The 20,096-nt window shown below is 46.3% G+C and overlaps 1 protein-coding gene and 1 long non-coding RNA gene across 2 annotated transcripts in view; one reads left to right on the top strand and one right to left on the bottom strand.

Annotated features, from left to right (window-relative positions):
* The first annotated feature begins 109 nt into the window (after window positions 1-109).
* Window positions 110-1,061, top strand: LOC149352217 (uncharacterized). The gene is made up of 2 exons (XR_016289524.1): window positions 110-339; window positions 921-1,061. It is a non-coding gene; the product is annotated as an uncharacterized LOC149352217 (long non-coding RNA).
* A 4,966-nt stretch (window positions 1,062-6,027) lies between these two features.
* The window catches only part of Mps1 (dual specificity protein kinase monopolar spindle 1), a 57,328-nt gene continuing 43,259 nt past the window's right edge, over window positions 6,028-20,096 (bottom strand). The window contains exons 15-19 of the mRNA XM_089581387.1: window positions 17,850-17,924; window positions 16,261-16,437; window positions 12,810-12,882; window positions 8,205-8,293; window positions 6,028-7,309 (exon numbers count right to left, since the gene is read on the bottom strand). Of these exons, the coding sequence (XP_089437513.1) occupies window positions 7,277-7,309; window positions 8,205-8,293; window positions 12,810-12,882; window positions 16,261-16,437; window positions 17,850-17,924 (447 nt within the window). The 3' untranslated portion in view covers window positions 6,028-7,276. The remainder of the gene's footprint in view (window positions 7,310-8,204; window positions 8,294-12,809; window positions 12,883-16,260; window positions 16,438-17,849; window positions 17,925-20,096) is intronic.

Below are 20,096 nucleotides of genomic sequence, written 5' to 3'. Positions count from 1 at the left end.
CGATTGAAACCACTTGTATATTCAAAACTCCCGCCGAACTCCGCTATCATCATCATCCTAAATGCAGTTTGTAGTCAGCCCAATCCAATCCTTCAGCCACAGAGTGCAGCGGCATAATGGCGGCGTTGCTAGCTTGGTGCGAAGCGTGGTGCCCCTTTTGAGCTCTGTTACTAGAATGTGTGGCTTTTTTTAGTCTGCGGACGAAAGTGGTGTGTAACTTGAACAATTCGAAGGATGCGGCAAGTGCCTGAAGCCCTCCTGGAACGCTGGAATATCGTACTACACCGACTTCGGATGAAAGAAGGCCTAGTGTGATTGCCTACGGCATGGCCTACGGAGGTAAGTGCAGTACACTGCTTGGGAATTATTTTTATGACAATGGAGCAAGATCTGTAACATTCTCTCGCGGGAGAGTTGGAGTTATGTTATGGCTATACTGTGGTGTCGGCTACAGATGGGTTGAGACTTGTGCTACGTCTCTTGCCTCTTTGTGCCGTTGTTGTCTTCATTAACTTGAATAGCATTGACGAAGTTGCCGAACATTCTTGAAGTTATCATGTTCTCTTGCAATTTGGCACAGGCATAATCTTTTTGTTAGCAGTCCTGACACTTGCTTGAGTCTAGGGAAAGGAGGGCAGAACTTCTCTGAAATTAGAGACTGCATGTAACAGGTGGGTTGTAGGGCGCGTGCCATCATGAAAAATGCTCAATTTCCTAGCTCTTGGCCCCTTGCAAGCATAGAATACCTTCTGGTGTCAAGGATGATGACTATGTCGGTGCGTCTCTCACCTCTGTGTTATTTTGGGCTTCATTAACGTGAATACCAATAACAAAGTTGCCAAGCATTTTTGAATTTATCATGGTCTACTGAGATTTGGCGTGGGCTTGATTCCTAACCTTTTTCTTTTCATTTTTTGCAGAAAGCTGTTCGCTTCCGCTTCATCATGGAAGTAGGAAGATGGATGTGCGCTCGGAGTTTTACGTCTTATTGAGGAGTTACACACTTCACAGTAACTCAGGCCTGTGCTGATGTACAATCACAATAAAATATTCTCGCTGTACTTTCAGTTGCTTTTTCATTTTATTGCTCCGCGGACACGATGAAAGTATGCATGTGCCATATATGCAAACATCCGAGAAAGATCCGGGAACGGACGTCCGAAATCGATGTCCGTTGGCCAGACAAACATGTCCCTTTGGACGCCTACACGACGGCCGACGGACGTCCACCGGCTGTTCGCGGACGTCCGCCGGCCGTCCGGAACATCCGAAACGGACGGCCAACGGCCGGCCGATGGATATCTGTGGTTGCTTGTACTACAAACGCCACATGGGAGAACCTGGGGGATACCCTGGGCAGCGACCACTGCCTTCTCCGCATCACGCTTTTGGCGAAGGCAGCCCGTAAAAAATGGGGACAGGCGAAAATAACAATTGGCAGCAATTTCGAACTCAGGACGTCCCTCCCGTACTATTCTCCGACGGCTATGCGGAGTGGGCAACACAGGTCACCAACATACAGAAACAACACACGCAAACACTTCACACCACCGACGAGATCCCCGCAGTGGACAATCACCTCCTGCATCTGTGGGAGGCGCGCCGGAGCTTAACAAAACGATGGAAGAAACACAAGACGCATCGCAAGCTTAGAGCTCGCATTGCACAACTTACAGAGCAGGCTGCGGCATATGCCGCCCAGCTCACAGACACCAATTGGATAGAACGCTGCAACTCGGCAGCGCGTCAGATGAGCTCGAAGGGGACTTGGCGTCTCTTACGCAGCCTCATCGACCCTTCTCAAACGAAAGGGGAGACGCAAAAACAGCTCCGGCGGGCTCTGCACGGGTACCAAGGTACGACGGCGCAACTTGCGGACACTTTGTGCGACAGGTATCTCTGCCGCACAAATGACCCGGTTGGGCCCGAGTACACGTACTCCGGCAAGCCAAATCAGGATTTAGACGCCCCTTTTGAGTTGCATGACCTTAAGGCGGCCCTGGCTAAAATGCGCCGAGGTGGGGCACCGGGTCGGGATCGCATAACAGTGAAACTGTTGGCGAACCTCTCCGACTCTGCATACCTCCATTTGCTACAATACATAAATCATATCTGGGATGGGTGTCCACTCCCACTCGAATGGAAAACATCGCTTGTAACGTTCATCCCCAAAGCAGGTAAAGCCGTGACTACGGACAACTTGAGACCAATCTCATTAACCTCGTGTGTGGGAAAGCTCATGGAGACGATGGTTCGGGATCGCCTCTCTCCATACATGGAGGGTAAGGGCCTCTTTGCAGACACTATGTTCGGGTTCCGCCCGCACATGTCTGCACAGGATGTCCTACTCCAACTACACAGGGACATAATACAACCCACAACCATGCAACAAAACGACAAGGCCATTCTCGCCCTCGATCTTAAGGGGCCGTTTGACAATGTTAAACATGGCACCATACTCTCTAACTTGAACACCACTAACTGCGGGGCGAAGGTCTTCGCCTATGTCAGAGACTTCCTCTCTGCGCGTCAGGCACTCCTCCGGATCGAGGACGAGGAATACGGCCCGTACTCTATGGGTACACGAGGTACACCACAGGGGGCGGTGTTATCACCGCTCCTTTTCAACATCGCCATGATGCACCTGCCCGGCCGACTGGCTCAGGTGGAGGGCATAAAACACGCACTCTACGCAGACGACATTACAATCTGGACCACCGAGGGGAGCCTTGGGGAGATGGAGGACCGCCTTCAGCAGGCCGCCTCCATAGTCGAAGCATATGCTGCCGACTGTGGTCTCCAATGTGCTCCCGCCAAATCAGAGCTTCTACACGTCAGGACAAACCACAAGGACAACACGTCTCTACACATATCTCTGTCGGGCGGTCCCATCAGAGAAGTGGCAGAGCTCCGGATCCTGGGTCTGTTCATCAATAACAAACTTAGGCCGGACTCTACTGTAGCGAAACTCAAGAGCATAGGTGAACAGGTAGGGCGCATGATCCACCGTGTTTCCAACAAGCGTGGTGGTCTGCGGGGCAGGGACGCGCTACGGCTCGCCTATGCCTTCGTGACCATGCCGGATCCTCTACGCCGTGCCGTACCTACGCACCACCAAACAACAAGACGAGCGCATTGACGCCATCATCAGGAAGGCAACAAAGCGAGCACTGGACCTCCCGGTGGCTACCTCCAACGCCAAACTGAAGGCGTTGGGAGTGGTAAACTCCTATCAGGAGTTGCGGGAGGCCCACCTCATGAACCAATATACGCGGCTATTGCAGACGGTTCCTGGGCGCCGCCTGCTAAACCGCTTACACATCCAACACACATGCATACCAGAGGGAACGGAGAACATCCCGGTGCTGTGGCGCCACATGCTCTGGGTCGCTCCGCTCCCGCGTAACATGGACATGGCTTCACATGAAGGCAGACGACAAGCGCGGGTTCGCACGCTTGAGAGGCAATATGGATATAAAGAGGGCGTCTACTACGTGGACATCACAGGGCCGTCGCCCGCGGGATTCTTCACGGCTGCCGTAGTCCCCCGGGGAATGAATGTCGATGGGCTATCTTTTCGGGCCCCAATTCAACACGAGCGGAGGAAGTCGCAATAGCTCTCGCTGCCGCAGATCCAAATACGAAAACGGTTATCACATACTCTCGCCGGGCCTGTGAACATTATCTTGCAGGCGAAATATCACCTCTTGCCTCGCAAATTCCAAGACGCGCTCTCGCCAATCCAACTCGCACAAAAGTGATCTGGGCTCCTGGCCACCAGGGTCTACGAGGCAATGAGGCCGCTGATGCGGCCGCCCGAGCGCTCACACACCGGACTCCTCATCCTAGCTCTCCTGGCTCAGAAGCTCATAAACCGCTTCTGCGGTTCCGCGAAATCCGAATTCATTATTGCGACAGCCACCGTCTCTACCCGGCACCTGCCAAGGGGCTGAGTAAGGCGGAGGAGCGAACTCTGCGGCGCCTCAGACAGGAACCCTTCTCTGTCCTGCCATAGCAAAACACTTCGATCCGAACACAGATGGGCGCTGCCCGTACTGTGGAGAGATCTGCGATATCTTTCACATGGTGTGGGCATGTACTCAGAATCCTCACCTTCCCCTTCCCCCACCCGAGAGGCATGGGAGACTGCCCTCCTCAACTGCTCCACGCTGGAGTCCCAAAGGGCTCTGGTCAAGCGGGCGCGAGACGGGGCCTCGTCGTGCGCTGTCCCGGACTAAGGATACCGACCATGCAGCAGGGTTTTTTAACCCTCAAGCTCTCTTTGAATAAAAGTTTTTCACCACCACCACCACCGCCGCGCTCGCCAGTTGCACATGAGCGTGCCGGGGCCACCGCCGCTGCCGCGCGCTCTCTATCGCCTCTCTCTCTCGCCCCTCGTTGCTTTCGCAATCCTCCAGGTTTCACCAGAGCTAAACCACTTCCAATTTTTTTTGCTCCTGTTCTCGGCAAAACTCGGGCGAACATGGTCCGTGAACCGCGTTGAACCGAAGGGAAAAAATCACGCCAAACCTGAAGAGAACTGCGCAACTTTTCGTCCGAACGGTTACTGCAGCGGGCCTCACAACACACACCATATACATCATACCATACCCTGTACACCATGTACTTTTTTTGACGCAAGTTTAAGTGATTATGTGATTATGTCTAAGAATTTCTTTAAGTGTTGCTAGAGGCAGACTATTTCCCGTCACACTGCTTGAAATAACGAAAATAGGAGAACACGAGCTGCAGTGTTGCAGACAGCGGAATGCAGCTGCCAGTTACCGCATATTTGTAACGTATAGGCAAGAAACCAAGCAACAAAACATCCAGTTGCAATTGCGAATTGTGTATGGCATCAAGCACACACTTCACTTTTTTATGGAAAGTTGCCATTGTAACCGCAGCGCTCATGCTTAAAGGCTTACCGCAGCTTGTTTAAAAAGCAAATTTTGACACTGCAGTGCTTATAGTTATATAAACATCAATACTTTTGATTTAAAAAATTGGCAGACGCCAGCATAAAATGACATTGAGATGGCAGTTAGCAGGATCTTCGTTGTGCCCCAGATATCACGGCACGGAAGCGAGGTTTTCTCTTTTTTGCCACGGCATTTTGCATGCCACTGTGCACCGGAGATGCACGGATCCGAGGAGAGTGCCACTTTGCAAACTTTGCTCTGCTGTGCAGAGATGGTGCCATGAATGCAGACTCTACTAGTATGGGGTTAAGGGGCATCAACAGCGCAACATGTAGGCACCCTTGGACTCTGCTAGCTCAATGCCACAGAGTTAGCATGTTCTAAAACTTCGTCTACTCACTTTTCCTCCTCTCCTTCCCTCTCATCACCATTGGCCTGACCCCAGGGCAGTGAGCAGTTCACAAAAAACAGCAATTCATAACACTGGTCCACTGTGCGAGAGTCTTGTATTACTCCGCTAGCCTATCACAACAGGAAACGAAATCAACTTTTTAATGTTTGATTTTATTAAACAAGCCAGGTATCAAAATTTTAAAGCTTTTAATTTTTTTCTTGACATTAGCTTTTTGCTTAGGTAACAAAAAAGTTAACAATCTACTTTTTGTCAGAGGAATTCTGTTCGGCCCTAAATGTGGGCATAGCTTCACTGCAGACCTGGGACAATTCAATTGTATGCCTTCCCAGACTTTCATACCAAAAACTGGGATGCAACCATTGGTCCGGGTGGAGTCATATTCGTGTGTGTGTGTGTGCGCATGTGCACCCAGAAACCCAGGAAGGTGTCATAGGTGCATGAGTGTGTGGGTGGTCATAGATGCACACAGGGACAGTAATACCTTCACATTCCCACATGTAAGCAGTCTTAGTGCTTCTGCCAGAACTTTTTTTTCCTCGAAACATACATTTTTACACATTTAGCATGCTCACATATCCGTTTTCAGAAAACTTCTGTGACATATTTCCATGGTCCTTTCAAGTTTGTCTTAAGGGGGGTCTCGGTATACTGTGAAGGTCTCCAGCCACACAATGACCCACAAGACGGTAGTATGCATCTGAATGTTTATTTCAGTTTAAGTTCAATTTTAAAGCCTAAAAATTTGCCAAACATCCTGAAATCTGCTGTCATAGTATAAAGTTTGCATGCCACTGAACAATGAGGAGCTATGAATGCCCGTGTAATTAAGTTTGCCCATGAAACCAGATGATTAATGTGAGCCAAAATTAGCCCAACATTCCTTAGAAGAATGCATCCTCACTACAGGGTGCGCACACAAAGGAAACACCTCAATTAGTACTCAAGAAGGAAAAATTCCCCATTTCAGCAGATGGCCAATGTCATGCATCAGATGGCCATATGTTAATAAAAAATTGCCCTAACGGCTTTGCTATTTAATCTGCATAGTCATGAGTACTTCAATACCAAGTTAGGCATTTCTTTTGCGAGACACCTGCATGATCCATAGGCCATTGGATATCAAATACTGAAATCATGCCACCATTAAGTATTGTTCAGGATGTAAAAATGCACTCCAATGTCAGAAATATACAATGTTGAAACTTGGCACTTACAACGCAAAAACTTATTTGCATGACTGTACAGGTGCTGCAATTACACAATGTTGAAACCTGGTACATACAATGCAAAAACTATTGTCATCTGAATGACTGTACAGGTGCTGCAATGTGCAGCCAATACAAACACACAGTAATGTTGAGACCTGCTACTCACAAAATACAAAAATATTGTCATTTGAATGGCTGTACAGGTTCTGCCAAAACACAGTGTGCAGAAAATACTAACACAGTGAATTTTGGAGTAGCAACTCTTCTCATTCTCTGGCAGAAAACAGAAGGTTAGCTGTGTTAGTGTGACTGCATCAACAATACTGATCTGCATATGCAGAACATGCCTCTTAAGTTAACTTGAGCACATGGGGAAAGAGCCGGAACACTGCCACATATTCCACAGTATTCTGGCTATGCCATTTCACTAATTAATTAATAAGTTAATTAACCAATTAATTAATTGATTGGCTGACTTTTGCCTTGCAACATAATGAATATGTTTCAGAAGCAAGAAGGTATGCATGGTAAAACTTGTGCCAGCATAACCCATGCATGGAATCTACCTGTGCAAGCATTAACATAAACATTAACATTACATGACAGCATGTATGCTAAAAAAGCACAATACAGCCTCTAGTGAGTGAAATAGCAGCCAATGCTTCATGTTTTATGACCCCTTCAGCCAGTGTTCCATGCTTTCTGCATCCTGTTGACAGACCTTCATCCCTCTACTTCTTTTGCCCACGAAGGTACTTGACCACCTGCAAAAGGAAGAGAGAATTATTAGATAGCAGGGGTGCAAATATTACCTCCCTGTGTACCCTGGCCAAAAACAGGGCCAGTACAAAAAATTCTACACAAGGAGCAGCATGCAAGACAGCAGCAGTCATAGGACACACGTAAATTATGCAATGAAAACTTCATTTTCTATTCCTTGTGCTTTGTCCTTAGCGCTGCTTCAAACTGCTGAGCTGTTCACTTCAGAGACTGTCAGCTAAACAAAAACAGTACACCTATAAACGGTGCTAAGAGGATGAACGCAGAAACGGGCCGTATATGCAGCTGACATTTCATGCTCTGATCAAAAATCATGTGCTAAAACCCACAAAGGTACAGCTTAGTGCATTAGGGTTATCAGTTGCTATCGTGTCACTAAACCATGATCACTTATATCTCCACTACAAAGGTATGACTCTGTGGACAGACAAATTCACAGAAAAGCTTTTTAGTTTAAACAGGTTGAATATGCTTACTTTAAAAATGCTGCTTGCAGCAATCACTTCATTGATACATTTCTGCACTGTCAAAGCCATAGTTCAAGACATAGTACTAGTGCGACTATTCCAAGTACAATTTGGAATAGTTGCAACGAAAGCAGTTGCTATGCAGGCCTTTCTGTGCATCACAGGGGCGAATATGGCCCATCATTACCCAAAGCTATTCGACACCCACCTCCCTCCGAGTCATGGCACATTGAACACATTAGTGTGCTTAGGGAACAGAGCTGAATGGCACCTTTAAGTTTAAGCACCACTGGCAAATTGCAAAACCTGGCAGAAATTCTCCCCCAAAGTTCCACACTGCCTTTTTACACCAAAAACATCATTAATTAGAGGGGGGAATACATTTTCATGAAGGGAAGCGCACACACATTACCTTAGACAACTTGGCCACACTTGCAGGAGACAAATTTTCAATGTCAGAAAGCACAGACTCGAGCAACGGGTTTCTTGGTCTGGCTCCGTCTGCAAAGACCACCAAGCACCACCACTCTACAATGGTTCCTTTGTCATCAAGATACACGAGCACACTAGCATGCTAAACAGTCTGGGAAAACCCTGAACAGACATGCTGACACAAGTTAAAAAAAAGCAGCATTCACTACACAGCCAGAGAGCATGGCAGCATGGCAAATAGGAAAAAAGAAAAAGGGAAGAAAGTAACAAAACTCCAAGGCTTTACCCTCCTGTGACATGATGAAGTGACAGCAGCAGAGCTACGCTCCAGTCCTACATACACAAATGCATAGAGGGTGACACGCAGCCATATATAGTACAGCTTTCAACACCTCCAACCTAACCCCTTCATGGAGGCTCTATGAAATGGACTGACATAGCAAAACTGAGCCGGTAAGGAGCCAGCCATCAAAAAGGAGAATGACACAGAGGGAGGAAAGGAAAGATGCAGCTTTCACCATCACAAATGATGCACATACTGTAGTGTGTCTGTTCATGATGAGGTCAAAAATTCCTTCTGACACATCGCTGCAGTCATAGATTTACTTAGTAAATAAAGGCATTACCAAATTAAAGTGCACTCAATCACTGCCTATCATCTCGCAACCAAATGCAATATCCTTATCACATATATTGGTTTGAAGGTTTAATTCGAAGTCCTTCAGCACACCCTTGAAGTTCAAAGAAACAAGCCTTTACTCTACAGGCAAACATACTGCATAATCCTCAAAGGCCGACATATTTGGCATGAGTCAGTCTGGTCTGCCTATGGCTGCCTCACTTCAACTGCTAGTGAGGAAGGCCAACTTTACCTTTTCAGAAATCATGAGACACTTAACGGGGAATACAAAGTCCAGGTGGACTGAGATATTACTGTCCCAAGATCACAAACGTAATTTTTACAGAGAAAAGAGCTTGGCTAAGCCAGAAAATAGTGTGAAACCAAAAGACTCGCAATGCCCTTCAAGGATTGCGGTAATTGTACATGTCCAAGTGAGATCTTTGCCAGCCACAATTGGCTCTTCACTTTCCCACATAACATTATTTTCAACGGGACTTTCCATGTACAGTTGAACCCGGATATATCGAACTCAAAAGGAATTGCGAAATAGTTCAACATATCAATCATTCAATATATAAGAAATGGCAATAGACAAGCTTGTCTAGTACCTAAAAGCGAGAATACATAGCACCCACGCTACTGAAGTACTTGAAGCAACATGCCACCCGCTGGTATCCCGCAAGCGCCAGCAAGCCATGGCCCTACTGCCGGATAAATGAGAAGTTGAAACCTATCGCGCCCCAGGATCCATCGAGTCTGTAACTGTGACCTTTCCGACCGCACAGCCCATTTACGCGATTCGTTCAAGTTGAAGCCTAGCTGTACGTCAACAACGTTACAACTAAGGTTTGACAGTTCCCCCTTGTCAAGAGGGAGCTACCCACCAGCGCCTCTTCCACCGCCCAGTAAGCACCTTTACGACGACCTGAAGGACACCTTTTTTCAAGCTTTCAGTGTACCGCTTCACCGTCAGGCCACCTAAACTGTACATCCTTCTTTACCTCCAGACGCCCATCCACCTCCGAGCTCCAATCCCACGGCGCCTCCTGCCCAACCCTGCTTACTGGTTCTCGCGCCTGCAATAGTGCCATCCCACACTCCTGCTCAGCCTTGGTCACGGGAGCTTGCTGCAATGCAGACTTCAGAGGAGCTATCCCTCAACGAACACCCCTTATCCTCGGTAGGTTCTCCAATAAGCGGGACACCGCCACTACCTGCATCACGCTCATCGAACATTCCGTGCTCGTTGTTGGTGAGCCCCAGTGTGCTACCTGTCGACAGCCATGTGCTCACGACACAACGCTGCACTGTTGCGCAGCCATGTCTGCCTGAATCGTGTCACACCGCTCGTTAGACATCTGGCACCGATAGCCATACCTGAGCAATCACAATGGAGGAGCCAGGAACCGAGATCTTCTGACATTCCCGTCTCCGACTCCTGCTATGCACTCAGACAATGCTGCAATTACCTCAGCGTCCGCCCTATCTGCGGCCGGCACTCATAAGTTGTTCGTGCTGGCTCCCTATCTGGTGCCTGCAACAGCTCAGTGCCTCAAACTTGTGATACAAGCCGCAAGCCCGTCGACGTGCGATCTCATTTCTGCATCGCCAGTGCTGAAACCAGAGCGTACATCTGTTCAGCTCCCACTGTTGCAGGCGTAGCCTTCACCCTCAGCACAGTCTACTCCTCACTTCAGTGCAGGTGTCACACTTCCCGACTCAGGCTTTCAATCTGCCCCGGCTATGTGACTGTGTCGAACACATCGCCAGCCCAATCTGCCTCCATGTCATCAGGTAGTGGACTAGCCCACTGACTTTTCCTGGGTGCAATTCTCTCTTTGGTCACTCCGTCTGCACCTAAACTTCGTGGCTACCCTCGCCCGCTACAAAACAGCAACTTGTTTTGCCTGCCCAAAGGCCCTGACCGACTCTCTGGCCTGCATTTGGCTGGCATGTGAGTACCTGTACATGCCATTTTTTTTCTCTTTCTTCTGTCCACCTACTTTTCGTGCAAACTCCTCAATCACAGTGGCCGGGGACCCCTGTAGTGCCACCACTTCTGCACAGGCATAAAAGCTGAAGAACCTTGAGCAAGAGCCCAACAGAAAGCGCCAAGCACCTCGCTGGCATGGCAGCCAACACGCTATGCCCTGGGACTTGCAATGCCACCTTCTTCCATGGCCGAGTTCATTCTTCAATATGTGGCCGCTGTGCATCTCGTACCTCTGTGCACCACATGCTCAACATACCATATACACTAGTGCAAGGGCCACAGTTTTTTTTTTTTTAGATTTTGACAGAGTGAAGCCCTCACATGAAAGTGACACTTTCTTGCTCAATTTTTGTAACTACAGCGGAACCAAATTATGCATCTCTCATTTGTGCAATGAGCCGTATTTAACAACAAACTAGCATGAGCCCGGCAAACTATTCACAGAGATAATGCATCTATGGTCTGGATGGTTTAGTTTTTATGTGGTTTAACGTCCGAAAGCGACTCACTGAGTGACGCTGTAGTGGAGGGCTCTGGATAATTTCGCCCACCTGGGGTTCTTTAACATGCACTAGCATTGCACAACATACGGGTCTCTTGCATTTCACCTCCATCAAAATGCTACTGCCATGGTCGGGATCGAACCTGCATCTTTTGAGCCAGCAGCCAAGTGCCATAACCATTAAGCCACCGTGGCGGCTAAGGTCTGGATGATACGAATGGATGATAGAATACAATAGGTGTTCACCCCAATTACTCCAAATCAGAATTAAGGCAGAAACATGAAAGCATGACGATGTGATTTCACGTTCAAATGACCGTAATGAGTTTTGTTGGCGGTTCAGAACAGCGCTCCATGCATGTGACCCACAGCAGTCGGTGTGAGGAAGCTTTTCGAATGGCTTGCCAAAGGCATCGAGGAAATCGATCATATCGTTTCATATCGTTTTAATGTAAGATGATTGTGGTAATAGTAAACTTGTAACAAAATTAGACCTTTTATGTGAAATGGCGGCAAGCTTCTAAGCACCATGCGAGAGAAATTGTTAAATGCAATTGCTCTTTGCGAATTCTTTTTTTTTTTTTTTCCAAATCACTGTCCGTCAGATTAAGGGACGTGGCCATTGCATGAGTGTAGACTGTATCTGCATTTCCCGCAGCATTTCCCAAGCTATTTACACTGGCCAACTAACTTTCTAGAAGGTGCCTCTTAAATTCTGACACTTTGCCAGTTAAATATCATATAATCTCAAGTAAGGGCCAAACCCCTGTATAGGCCACAGCCCCAGTTTTGAACCAGATAATTGAGAAAAAAATACAGTAATACTTTTTTTTTCATTCATGCATGGGCCGTATCTACAAAACTGACTCTCGAATCAAAAGAAAAAGTGCGGCTCTCACACGAATTTTTAATACAAATAAATGACTGCTCGTAAATTTACAGTAAAACCAGAATAAATGACTGCATCAAGAGGACAAGTAAAAAGCGTTCTCTATGGATCGCATATCAGTCTGCGCTGCCTTTGCTCAGGCAACTAAGCAGAGACAAGCAAGATAAGCAAGGAGATAAGCTTGGGTTACCAGCTCACATCTGAAATCAAAAGTGCCCCACTGTTTACGTGATGCCCTCCTCATAGCAAAAGCAAACAGCTCAGCCTCACCTGTAAAGCAGCCTGCATTTTCTTAGCCATTCATTGGAGCACCTATAGCACCCCTTAAGCTCTAGATCTGTGCAAGGTAAGAAGAACCCTTGTCCCCTGGGACCTTCAGAGACTATTTCTTCTTTTTGGGTGCCATAAGGGTTCCGCTGCACAGCTGAGAAGTAAGCCTTGTTGGCCTGGTTACTTCTGGCAAAGACCGTGCATTGTCATTTACATTAACATGGGATCAACCACAACTTCTGAACACAATGTGAGACGAAGTTTTCAGCACTAAGTACACAACCTCTCATGAAATATCTGAATGCCCACCTTCTGTAAGGTATGGATGGTTGAGCAATTCCTGTATGGTTGGTCGCTTGTTTGGATTGCGTTGCAAGCACTTCTGCAAAAAAAAAAGGGGGGGGGGAACAGGGGAGGAGACAGATGGGTGAATACCAATGTATGAGGCCCGTAGTTTCTTGCAATTCTGCAAAAACCACGAATATAAGCATTTCTTACAGAATCGTGTTTTAGCAGCTGCATTTTTTTTCTGCTGCTGTAACGACCATCAGTAGGAACAGCAGTATGATGTAAAAAATTAATATTTTGCCTTATCTGCACAAATATAATGCTAGGGAGGATTGAGAACTTGAAAGAATTTGAAAAGAAATATTATTACAACTTTAATACAATCTCAAACTATTCAGGCCAACCATAGTCAAGGGCCCCTTAAATGCAGACGGCATACTGAAATAGAGAAGCGGAGGATACCCTGACATCATTTAAGAGGCAACATTTCAGATGCATGTGCCTTAATCCAGTGAAGATAAGCCTCCAATACTATAATGCATGCAGCTTCCCACACATCAGCAGCCGCTGTCACTGATGCGCTGCCGCCACTGGGTGTTTTGAGCAGTCCAATCCTGCACCCGTTTGCCCTTCTTTGCTTTCAATGCTTCACACAACTCTTTCAGTCCTTTCTCTTTCTCAACGGCCCATACTGATTTCTTTCTACAGTTAAACCTAGCTGTAACGAAATCGAGAAAAGTTCAATTTTTCGTTATATGCAGGTTTTCATTACATCCCGTTTTCGCATGAACACTTAAAAGGACTGTGTGCAGAGCGAAAGTAAAAACGAAAAATATATGTAATATGAAATGGCCTAGCAATCATTCATGCAAACCCCCCTTGCTCAAAGTTGTAAACATGGAGAGGCATTTCGCGATCGTGTTGGCAACGCAAGTGCGGTAGCAGCTGCCACCGTCTACGTCAAAAATCACACGATGCCACTACGTTTGGGATGGCGAGAACACGGGAAGTGGGAGAGTTGGAAGCACCCGCCTCTTTATGCATGCTCGTCTAAAAAAAAAAGGAAAGCCTCACAGTCTGCCCGTCTGTAGTTGCCCTCTGAACCCGAATGCCTCGGTGGCTGTGAATTTCGCTCACTTCTCACGCCGAATGCTCAAGTGCGAACGTCTTCACCTCATGTTTGTGGTACTTACTGCCGTCCCCACTCACCAGGCATCTGCTGCCGCCCCCTGAATCGTGCAAGCAACCAAACAGCAACGGTGGGCGTGCACTGCTCAATCCGTGCGTTCTTTGGTACATCCTGTTATTTTGTGTTGCTTTTGGACAAGAACTGTCATACTGCCACTTGGTGTGGCGTGATGCTACAAAAGTGAAAGCTGCGGAGACTGCTGCGTTTGCCACAGAGAGGCACCCATCACAATGGAGCAAGGCATGTTGTCACCTGCGTTCACTCGCTGCGATCATAGACGTTCCTCTCATGGCGGTTCATGTCTTATCATAAAACTTGCGCGTGATTCGGCCAAATTTCAAGTAACGTGGCACTAGTTAATGGATAGTCAGCAAGGTGGTTTCATTATATCAAGGTCGACCACCGCAACACCTTCATCACGTGGAGTTCACACATTTCAATGGGGCGGTGACAAGGATTTGAAAATCTTATCGAGGAATTCACGGAATTCGATACATGGAGGTTCGTCCGTGCATATCATGCACTTTGCCCCACGGTAGTTAAAGAGCTGGCTTTTAGCGGCTTTCTAGCCTGGTGGTGAAGGCAGCTTTGGCTGTCCTAAAAAGCTCTGCAAAAAAAAAATCCATAAAAAAAATAAAAACCTTAACACTATATTTATCCCTTGGTTCCAAACAGCAAAAGCTCGTTAATTCAAACTCAACGGGGACACTGACGCAGTTCGAATTAACCGAAGTTTGAATTAACGAAAGTGGACAGAATATGGCGCACTCTGCAATCAGGAAGCAGTCAGGCAGTGAAATTACCCAATTTTACAGCTATGAAATATTCCATCACCGCCTGCTTCTCTTCCCGGAGAGCAATACCCAGCATCTTCTGTTCTAAATCCCTAACTTATCCGAAGGCCTGCACTTCTCCTTTAAAATTGAAGTAAGAGGCAGGTGGTGCTTGGGGCGCCCAAACTTGCGCAAGAGAGGGCTGCACCGGAGTCGCGAAGAGCATGTGAGCACGATGCTAAAGGCTGGGAAATCAAGCAGTGTGCAACCATTCCGCAGCTGCCGCTTTTTTGCAACCTCTGGGATTCGCAAAGTTGCAGTTGCGAGTCGCGGATGTTGCGCGGTCATTTAGGTTGAAAAGCAAAAGTCGCCAGTATAGCCACACGTACATTGCCAGATTTTCCAGCCTTCAGACCCCGAGTCACGAACTGCCAAACCAATGGGTGTGCTTTTTGCGGATATCCTGTTTCAATAACACATCGGCTTCAACTTCACGCTTCATTTTAGTCTCCACTTGAAGCATTTTGTCACGGTAATTACTGCAAACGGATAACATTTCTAAATCACTACACGAGTAATAACCAAGCAAGTTCACCACTATGGCTGCAGCTAATCGCTCGGAACGTGATACAAAGGGCAGCTGAAAACTGCGGCAAAGATACGCAGAAATTGTCAGCGAGAATTCCAGATCGTTCATTTCGCGGAAGTCGTGGTTTCCCGCACGACCGCGTGCTTCCGAATTCGGAGTGCACGAGACGCTGCGATGCGTCTGATGCCCTCACCCATTTACCCATTATCGCACTACGTGACCTCATGATCAGTGACCTAGCACACCATTTTTGCCCTCTCCACACCTCCTCCAATGAGGCGGCGCAGCCTCACAGGAACATTACTTGGTTCCCCCGTGCGCAGGCCACCCAGGCGCAATGGCACACAGTTCAAATTATCGGCAGCACAACCCATTCAGGTTCAAATTAACGAGCTATGTTTTACATAGGCTCCATTGGAGCATGAATAAACGAAGTTGTATAGTAGTTCAAATTATCCAGAAATTAAAATTCGTGAGGTTCCAATTAACGAGCATTCACTGTATAACGCAAGATGCATTCTGAAGCACAGTTTTATGTCTCCCATGGAATTTTTTATTTTCTGCCACAGAAAGTAAGGGGCTTACCAATGCATTACAGTCTTGAGGAAAGTTTTAGAACAGTGGCTCCATATATAGGGCACTTTATGGCCTGAACAGCACCAGTGACAGTGTGGTGTCAAATAACAACTCTTCTTTTAACCAAAAGACTAAAAAGGATACTCCATGTAAGGCCAGAACCACAAGGGACACTTATAGCGGAGCACATTCCCAAGAATGTGTCACCTTTGGTTATGTGGCTCGAGTGGGCCTGGGAGCAGGCACGCACCAATATTTCCACACAACTTACATTTTGCGTGAACCACTCACCCGTAAAAACCTTGCATGACTGAAAAGTGGAAACTGTGATCCCACAGTACGCACCTTAAGAACATCAAGAAGGTTGGGGTCTGAGACTTCAGGAAAGTCGATGACATAAGACACACCCGCAATGGCCGCCAGTTTCGCCTCTGTGGTGCGAATGTGTTGAAAAGGCGTCTTTCCAAACACAAGATGGTAAAGGATGCACCCCAGAGACCAAACGTCGGACTTGCGGCTTATCTGCAAAGGACAGACCAGCTTACAGCAAATGTAACTCAACAAACTCAAGTGTCTTACGTGCTCTTTAAGAGGCTCTGCAACAATTTCGCAGCAATAGCTGTGCAAGGGACTTCTTGGCGCCGTCAGAAATGTACCTATGTCATAACCCAAACTTTTACCTGCTCAGTCTGTGGACCAAGTGTTGCAGTGCCTGTGTTGTACGTTCCTGTGTCCTGTGTTTGCACTGTTCCCTTTGAACAATGTTCAACCAACTAGCCCGCAACAGCACCCTCACGAAACAAGTGGCCAATCTCCACACAGCTGAGTGCTCTGCTTCAAAAGGGGGAGGAGAGCATAGCTATTGATGTCATTTTTTGGCACTATGGGCAGAACTGAGGAACCTGGGAGCTTACATGCTTTCATGGCCAAAAATATGGGCTCCAAAAAGTTCCTCAGCACATGCAAATAGAAGTTGAAATTCCAAATCACAGGCAGATGAAAGTACCACATTTCGCTCGACCAGTGACAACATTTGACACTACAATCAGTACAGCACCATCTCTGCATATACAAACAATACCTGCATGCAATGGCAGTCTAGATACAGACACCCTTTCTAACTGCTTAGGCGGTTCTGACACTTGGGAATACAGGCACCACAGCACATTCTCAGTCCCTTCTTATAATCCACTCTATGCCAGCAATGTTGAAAGCTTTTGTCCCCTTCCACCCCTCCTTTTTCTTATTGTTTTTTTTTTATTTTTCCTCTTTCTTAGCCATGCAGTGAGTTCACTTGTTTTCTTCATTGTCTCTGCGGTATCGACAGTTGTAATATTGTATTCACCTTCAACAGAATACATAAAGCAAAAGTTCAAACAGTGTCGTCAGTGCACTGCAGTCCTTTTCATTTGGTTTCTACAGCTTCTGTTTAGCACACGAAAATAGTCCCAAAACTCTTGAGGCATTGCTTTTTGGATTAGTACTTTGCCAATTGTAAAAGTGCAAACTGGGTGTTCAAATAATCATAGAGGCAGCAGCCAATGGGATTTGCCGCCGCATATCCACTACGAAAAATTGTGGCTGCACTGAGCCAGCATCGACCCACAGAAGACACAGGAGCAGATTATGTAACTACATATTCTGGCACAATCAGAAACTGAGGCGCCGTCATGCTCCACACTACGCAAAGAAAGAATAAAAACATGCTTGATCACCACTGCAGGCCCCTTTAAAAGTCTACAAAGAAATGTTTGGACATATAAACTTCAGTCCTGAGTGAGACCTACTTTTAAGTGGCCCCAAATCAACAATGTGTAAACAAGAAACCAATAACAGTTATTCCCTGCTACACTAGACTCAATGATAAGCACAGAGGAGTACAGCCATGTGCCAGTTAAAATATTTTGTGAGGCTAGCTCATCAAAGGAACTAACCTTAAGGCAGTGTTTGCCAGGCTCACGGGCAACCAGCTGCAGAGACTCAGGAGACATGAAATTCAAAGTGCCCATCTGAAACATAAAATGGGAAAAAATGATTAGTACTAATTGTAATGTGCCAAACTTACAGCACCCAAACTAACAGTACTCTGTAGTGGAAGGCTCCAGATTACTTTCAACCACCCGGAACTATAGGTGTGGTGGCGAAATCTCAACCAAAAACTCATGCTCAGCAGCAGAAGGCCACAGCCACAGAGCCACCACAGCGGGTATAAAACAGAAAGGTAGCATCTGTCATACCCAAGACACCTTACATATAACACTGCATAGTACAAAGAAAGCTTCTGCTTTCACATTAATCTCCTTTACTTGTGTTACTGTGTAGCAAAATTTCTGTGCAGTTGGCACCATTCTAATTTTTTGAGAGCTGCTTTGCTTTTCAGCTTTTCAGGACCCAGAACGGCCGAGCAGCTAATATAACATGAAGGGTAAGTTTTAAACTGATTCACTTAACACCCTAACGGACATTTTTTTTCGAAAATGGTACCAAAATGGTCATTTAGTACCCGTGCTACAATCTGTCAGCAAACAAAAAAAATTATCTGGACGAGCCTTACCCGCCTTTAACCGGACAGTGTGTGCCAGAAAACACACGAAAAGCTGGGCTCATCAGGAGCCAGAAATGACAGCTGGCTTATAACAAGCCTGGCTCGCCCAAGTCCGTTAGGGGGTTAAGGGGAGACGCAGTTCTTGAAATGGTAAAAAAAAAGCAAAAATTTGCGATTTTGCAAAAATGTCATTCAGGTTCAATATACACGAAGGAACTGCCTACAAAGTTCCAAGGTCTAATTCAACCTCCAACTACTAAAATAAATTCGTATATTTGATGCCTCCGAAGCGCGGAAATGGCGATTCCAGAGCAAAATGCGGCAGAACCTCGCACCCCTCACTTCCTGCACCGTGTCCCCGATGGGGCTGCCATCTTGGTTTTGTTTGAAAGCTAGGCTCTATCCTAGCCACAGAGGACCACACAGGATTAGTGCTGGTCCTGTGTGGTCCTCTCTTGTGTACGTCTTGGTTGCGCTACTGTTCTTTTCTCTATCCTACATCCTGGTATTACTCAATATTGTGATCTCTTCTAAGAACACCAACATCCCACAGTTTTCCGTGGCCCTTACAACGACCTCAGTATGGCTGGCATGCGCACTTCAAATACAATTTTCTCCACTTTGAGATTTTTGCCAACATGACCAGTCTTACGAAAGTTTTCATTACTATGTTCTTATGGAGCAATTTCAATTAATCTTACACCACTGAAATCAGAAAGGACTAGACTATGGAGCTATGGTTTTTTTTTTATGGCTGAATCAAACATAATTTGTGAACCATGATGTCACCTAATTATATTTCATAATTATGGTGCTTGGACACAATTGAACATTCATAATATGATGTACCTAAACAACAATATAAACAGCATAGCTCCAGTTGTCAGATCTTTGGCTATAGCTCCATTTTAATCTCAACTAAAAAATATTGGGTGAAAGTGTATTAATGACCCGAAAGTAATTACCTAATTAGGCTTCAGTTATTCCCATAACATAGGAACTAATTAACATATAATGATACAAATTATAGTTTTGAAAACAGGAAGCAGAAATACATATACACGCCTAATTTCATTAGGATGTCTCCCCTAAAAAAAATTTTCATTTTAAGACCAGCATCTCCCCTTAAGAGCAGCAAGAGGCTGAAGGGCGCTAACCTTGATCCAGCAACAACCGTATTCACCTAAACGTACCACTTTTCCCCCCATGCCTCTGCTGCAGTCAGAAAGGTAATCACACGCACAGTCTTGAGAACAATTCAACACATATGTTGTACGTCTTCCTCTTCACCCAAAAATTTACAAGTAGTCGTACACATGGGCGTACAATATTTCACTCTAAGCTCACGTACTGAAAGGCTGTCTCTACAGTAAATTAGAGTCTGCATCACAGTTTTTCCTCTTTTATTCAGCACACTCTTCTGCTTAGTTTGAACTTATAGTACTGGTGGCATTGCTACTGTGCCACCAACCAGAGCCAGACCAATTGGATCAGTAGACCACATACCATTTACTTCAACCAAGGCTAGGAAATTACCACACATTGTCATGATTATACCGTACCTTTTTGAAGATTCCAATTTATATAACAAGAGAAACTGTTACAGATGTAAAGAAACAAAGCTTGTGTGAAGTGA

The sequence above is a fragment of the Amblyomma mixtum genome, chromosome 3, assembly GCF_055824585.1.
Source record: "Amblyomma mixtum isolate Tamu chromosome 3, ASM5582458v1, whole genome shotgun sequence".
In the NCBI taxonomy this organism is placed as follows: Eukaryota; Metazoa; Arthropoda; class Arachnida; order Ixodida; family Ixodidae; genus Amblyomma; species Amblyomma mixtum.
The sequence above is the reverse complement of the archived record's forward strand: the minus strand, read 5'-3'. Positions and strand labels throughout refer to the sequence as shown.